The sequence below is a fragment of the Salmo trutta genome, chromosome 28 (genome assembly GCF_901001165.1).
Source record: "Salmo trutta chromosome 28, fSalTru1.1, whole genome shotgun sequence".
Classification (NCBI taxonomy): domain Eukaryota; kingdom Metazoa; phylum Chordata; class Actinopteri; order Salmoniformes; family Salmonidae; genus Salmo; species Salmo trutta.
In genome coordinates this window covers 2394639-2400638 of record NC_042984.1, presented here as the reverse complement: position 1 = coordinate 2400638, position 6000 = coordinate 2394639, and the positions used below count along the sequence as shown (strand labels likewise).

Here is a 6000-nt window from a genome sequence, read left to right as displayed (position 1 = left end):
TTGTGAACAGTTTTTACATTTCGTCTTTATAGTGAGTTTTTTTGTGTGAAAATCTGCAGAGCTCAACTACAAAACCCACAATGCAATGCTCTCACTCTCTCTCTCTCTCTCTCTAGAAAAGCTGGCTGGCTAGCTAGAAAATTTAGCTTCAAACAATACCAAAGGTTTAACAGTACCCTGTTAAACCTTGGGACCTGGATAGGGTATGGTGATAAAGCCTTGGTCTAGTGTACCCTGTTAAAACTTGGGACCTGGATATGGTATGGTAATAAAGCCTTGGTCTAGTACCCTGTTAAACCTTGGGACCTGGATAGGGTATGGTGATAAAGCCTAGGTCTAGTACCCTGTTAAACCTTGGGACCTGGATAGGGTATGGTAATAAAGCCTTGGTCTAGTACCCTGTTAAACCTTGGGACCTGGGTAGGGTATGGTGATAAAGCCTTGGTCTAGTACCCTGTTAAACATTGGGACCTGGATAGGGTATGGTAATAAAGCCTAGGTCTAGTACCCTGTTAAACATTGGGACCTGGATAGGGTATGGTGATAAAGCCTTCGTCTAGTACCCTGTTAAACCTTGGGACCTGGGTAGGGTATGGTGATAAAGCCTAGGTCTAGTACCCTGTTAAACCTTGGGACCTGGATAGGGTATGGTGATAAAGCCTTGGTCTAGTACCCTGTTAAACCTTGGGACTATGGTGATAAAGCCTAGTTCTAGTACCCTGTTAAACCTTGGGACCTGGATAGGGTATGGTGATAAAGCCTTGGTCTAGTACCCTGTTAAACCTTGGGATCTGGATAGGGTATGGTGATAAAACCTTGGTCTAGTGTACCCTGTTAAAACTTGGGACCTGGATAGGGTATGGTGATAAAGCCTTGGTCTAGTACCCTGTTAAACCTTTGGACCTGGATAGGATATGGTGATAAAGCCTTGGTCTAGTACCCTGTTAAACATTGGGACCTGGGTAGGGTATGGTGATAAAGCCTTGGTCTAGTACCCTGTTAAACCTTGGGACCTGGATAGGGTATGGTGATAAAGCCTATGTCTAGTACCCTGTTAAACCTTGGGACCTGGATAGGGTATGGTGATAAAGCCTTGGTCTACTACCCTGTTAAACTTTGGGACCTGGATAGGGTATGGTGATAAAGCCTTGGTCTAGTACCCTGTTAAACCTTGGGACCTGGATAGGGTATGGTGATAAAGCCTATGTCTAGTACCCTGTTAAACCTTGGGACCTGGATAGGGTATGGCGATAAAGCCTTGGCCTACTACCCTGTTAAACCTTGGGACCTGGGTAGGGTATGGTGATAAAGCCTTGGTCTAGTACCCTGTTAAACCTTGGGACCTGGATAGGGTATGGTGATAAAGCCTAGGTCTAGTACCCTGTTAAATCTTGGGACCTGGGTAGGGTATGGTGATAAAGCCTTGGTCTAGTACCCTGTTAAACCTTGGGACCTGGATATGGTATGGTGATAAAGCCTTGGTCTAGTACCCTGTTAAACCTTGGGACCTGGATAGGGTATGGTGATAAAGCCTTGGTCTAGTACCCTGTTAAACCTTGGGACCTGGGTAGGGTATGGTGATAAAGCCTTGGTCTAGTACCCTGTTAAACCTTGGGACCTGGGTAGGGTATGGTGATAAAGCCTTGGTCTAGTACCCTGTTAAACCTTGGGACCTGGATAGGGTATGGTGATAAAGCCTTGGTCTAGTACCCTGTTAAACCTTGGGACCTGGGTAGGGTATGGTGATAAAGCCTTGGTCTAGTACCCTGTTAAACCTTGGGACCTGGATAGGGTATGGTGATAAAGCCTTGGTCTAGTACCCTGTTAAACCTTGGGACTATAGTGATAAAGCCTAGGTCTAGTACCCTGTTAAACCTTGGGACCTGGATAGGGTATGGTGATAAAGCCTTGGTCTAGTACCCTGTTAAACCTTGGGACCTGGATAGGGTAGGGTGATAAAGCCTAGGTCTAGTACCCTGTTAAACCTTGGGACCTGGGTAGGGTATGGTGATAAAGCCTTGGTCTAGTACCCTGTTAAACCTTGGGACCTGGATAGGGTATGGTGATAAAGCCTTGGTCTAGTACCCTGTTAAACCTTGGGACCTGGATAGGGTATGGTGATAAAGCCTTGGTCTAGTACCCTGTTAAACCTTGGGACCTGGGTAGGGTATGGTGATAAAGCCTAGGTCGAGTACCCTGTTAAACCTTGGGACCTGGATAGGGTATGGTGATAAAGCCTTGGTCTAGTACCCTGTTAAACCTTGGGACCTGGGTAGGGTATGGTGATAAAGCCTTGGTCTAGTACCCTGTTAAACCTTGGGACCTGGGTAAAAAAATATACAAAATAGTATAATATCATTCCACTTTAGTTACTGGCCCAACGCTCTAACCACTAGGCTACCTGCTGGTTACTGGCCCAACGCTCTAACCACTAGGCTGCCTGCTGGTTACTGGCCCAACGCTCTAACCACTAGGCTACCTGCTGGTTACTGGCCCAACGCTCTAACCACTAGGCTACCTGCTGGTTACTGGCCCAACGCTCTAACCACTAGGCTACCTGCTGGTTACTGGCCCAACGCTCTAACCACTAGGCTACCTGCTGGTTACTGGCCCAACGCTCTAACCACTAGGCTACCTGCTGGTTACTGGCCCAACGCTCTAACCACTAGGCTACCTGCTGGTTACTGGCCCAACGCTCTAACCACTAGGCTACCTGCTGGCATACTGGCCCAATTCTCTAACCACTAGGCTACCTGCTGGTTACTGGCCCAATGCTCTAACCACTAGGCTACCTGCCGCCCCATATTAGGCTACCTTCTGGTTACTGGCCCAACACTCTAACCACTAGGCTACCTGCCGCCCCAGATTAGGCTACCATATATGTCACATTCTCCCACATTTCTAATTGACAACACAGGGAACCAAACATGTGCTTAGGGTCATTGTCCTGTTGGAAGGTGAACCTTCACCCCAGTCTGAGGTCCTGAGCGCTCTGGAGCAGGTTTTCATCAAGGATCTCTCTGTGCTTTGCTCTGTTCGTTTTTCTGTCAAATGTGTCTCACGTTATCTACCAATGTCTCCTTATAGTACTGGCTCCTAGTTTGTCAAATCAAATCAAATGTATTTATAAAGCCCTTCTTACATCAGCTGATGTCTCAAAGTGCTGTACAGAAACCCAGCCTAAAACCCCCAAACAGCAAGCAATGCAGGTGTAGAAGCACGGTGGCTAGGAAAAACTCCCTAGAAAGGTCAAAACCTAGGAAGAAACCTAGAGAGGAATATATCATTACATTTGAAATGTTAGATTTTTTTTATGCATGTATTAACGCATCAAATATACAAACATACAATTAATTTGAGTTTAGTGGTTCCTCAGGACAGACTAGAGACAGTATGAGAGAGGAGATAACATGATACAGTCCAGACTCTCAGTGGTTCCTCAGTCCAGACTCCCAGTGGTTCCCCTCAGTCCAGACTCCCAGTGGTTCCCCTCAGTCCAGACTCCCAGTGGTTCCTCAGGACAGACTCCCAGTGGTTCCCCTCAGTCCAGACTCCCAGTGGTTCCCCTCAGTCCAGACTCCCAGTGGTTCCCCTCAGTCCAGACTCCCAGTGGTTCCTCAGGACAGACTCCCAGTGGTTCCCCTCAGGACAGACTCCCAGTGGTTCCCCTCAGTCCAGACTCCCAGCGGTTCCTCAGGACAGACTCCCAGTGGTTCCTCAGGACAGACTCCCAGTGGTTCCCCTCAGTCCAGACTCCCAGTGGTTCCTCAGGACAGACTCCCAGTGGTTCCCCTCAGTCCAGACTCCCAGTGGTTCCTCAGGACAGACTCCCAGTGGTCCCTCAGTCCAGACTCCCAGTGGTTCCCCTCAGTCCAGACTCCCAGTGGTCCCTCAGGACAGACTCCCAGTGGTTCCCCTCGGTCCAGACTCCCAGTGGTTCCCCTCAGTCCAGACTCCCAGTGGTTCCTCAGGACAGACTCCCAGTGGTTCCCCTCAGTCCAGACTCCCAGTGGTTCCTCAGGACAGACTCTCAGTGGTTCCTCAGTCCAGACTCCCAGTGGTTCCTCAGTCCAGACTCCCAGCGGTTCCTCAGTCCAGACTCCCAGTGGTTCCCCTCAGGACAGACTCCCAGTGGTTCCTCAGTCCAGACTCCCAGCGGTTCCTCAGTCCAGACTCCCAGCGGTTCCTCAGTCCAGACTCCCAGTGGTTCCTCAGTCCAGACTCCCAGTGGTTCCTCAGTCCAGACTCCCAGTGGTTCCTCAGTCCAGACTCCCAGTGGTTCCTCAGTCCAGACTCCCAGTGGTTCCTCAGTCCAGACTCCCAGTGGTTCCTCAGTCCAGACTCCCAGTGGTTCCTCAGTCCAGACTCCCAGTGGTTCCTCAGTCCAGACTCCCAGTGGTTCCCCTCAGTCCAGACTCCCAGTGGTTCCCCTCAGTCCAGACTCCCAGTGGTTCCCCTCAGTCCAGACTCCCAGTGGTTCCCCTCAGTCCAGACTCCCAGTGGTTCAACACACCATAAATAATCTTCACTTCTTCTTCTCTACGCGATCAGGTATTTCTCCAGCCTGACACAACAGGGACATTGTATCAGAGTGTATTGGTGGACCGGGACAGTCCAGTCAACGCTGACCTACTCCTGGACCAGTCTGGACAGAATGTTTACGTCCTCACTGACAGCAAGGTAACCCCTAGCCACTACCCCTAGCCACTACTCCTAGACTCTAACCCCTAGCCACTACCCCTAGACTCTATCCCCTAGCTACTACCCCTAGACTCTATCCCCTAGCCACTACCCCTAGACTCTAACCCCTAGCCACTACCCCTAGACTCTATCCCCTAGCTACTACCCCTAGACTCTAGCCCCTAGCCACTACCCCTAGCCACTACCCCTAGACTCTATCCCCTAGCTACTACCCCTAGACTCTATCCCCTAGCCACTACCCCTAGACTCTATCCCCTAGCCACTACCCCTAGACTCTATCCCCTAGCCACTACCCCTAGACTCTATCCCCTAGCCACTACCCCTAGACTCTATCCCCTAGCTACTACCCCTAGACTCTATCCCCTAGCCACTACCCCTAGACTCTATCCCCTAGCCACTACCCTTAGACTCTATCCCCTAGCTACTACCCCTAGACTCTATCCCCTAGCCACTACCCCTAGACTCTATCCCCTAGCCACTACCCCTAGACTCTATCCCCTAGCTACTACCCCTAGACTCTATCCCCTAGCCACTACCCTTAGACTCTATCCCCTAGCCACTACCCCTAGACTCTATCCCCTAGCCACTACCCCTAGACTCTAACCCCTAGCCACTACCCCTAGACTCTATCCCCTAGCTACTACCCCTAGACTCTATCCCCTAGCCACTACCCCTAGACTCTAACCCCTAGCCACTACCCCTAGACTCTATCCCCTAGCTACTACCCCTAGACTCTAGCCACTACCCCTAGCCACTACCCCTAGACTCTATCCCCTAGCTACTACCCCTAGACTCTATCTCCTAGCCACTACCCCTAGACTCTATCCCCTAGCCACTACCCCTAGACTCTATCCCCTAGCTACTACCCCTAGACTCTATCCCCTAGCCACTACCCCTAGACTCTATCCCCTAGCCACTACCCCTAGACTCTAATCCCCTAGCCACTACCCCTAGACTCTATCCCCTAGCTACTACCCCTAGACTCTAACCCCTAGCCACTACCCCTAGACTCTATCCCCTAGCCACTACCCCTAGACTCTATCCCCTAGCCACTACCCCTAGACTCTATCCCCTAGCCACTACCCTTAGACTCTATCCCCTAGCCACTACCCCTAGACTCTATCCCCTAGCCACTACCCCTAGACTCTATCCCCTAGCCACTACCCCTAGACTCTATCCCCTAGCTACTACCCCTAGACTCTAACCCCTAGACTCTATCCCCTAGCTACTACCCCTAGACTCTAACCCCTAGTCACTACCCCTAGACTCTAACCCCTAGCCACTACCCCTAGACTCTAT

General features: G+C 50.6%; 1 protein-coding gene across 6 annotated transcripts in view; it reads left to right on the top strand.

The window, feature by feature from the left end:
• LOC115165264 (plexin-B3) overlaps window positions 1–6000 on the top strand; it is a 227978-nt gene that overhangs the window by 133315 nt on the left and 88663 nt on the right. For all 6 annotated transcript variants that reach the window (XM_029718268.1, XM_029718270.1, XM_029718265.1 and 3 more), the window contains exon 5: window positions 4552–4680. In XM_029718268.1, the coding sequence (XP_029574128.1) occupies window positions 4552–4680 (129 nt within the window). The remainder of the gene's footprint in view (window positions 1–4551; window positions 4681–6000) is intronic.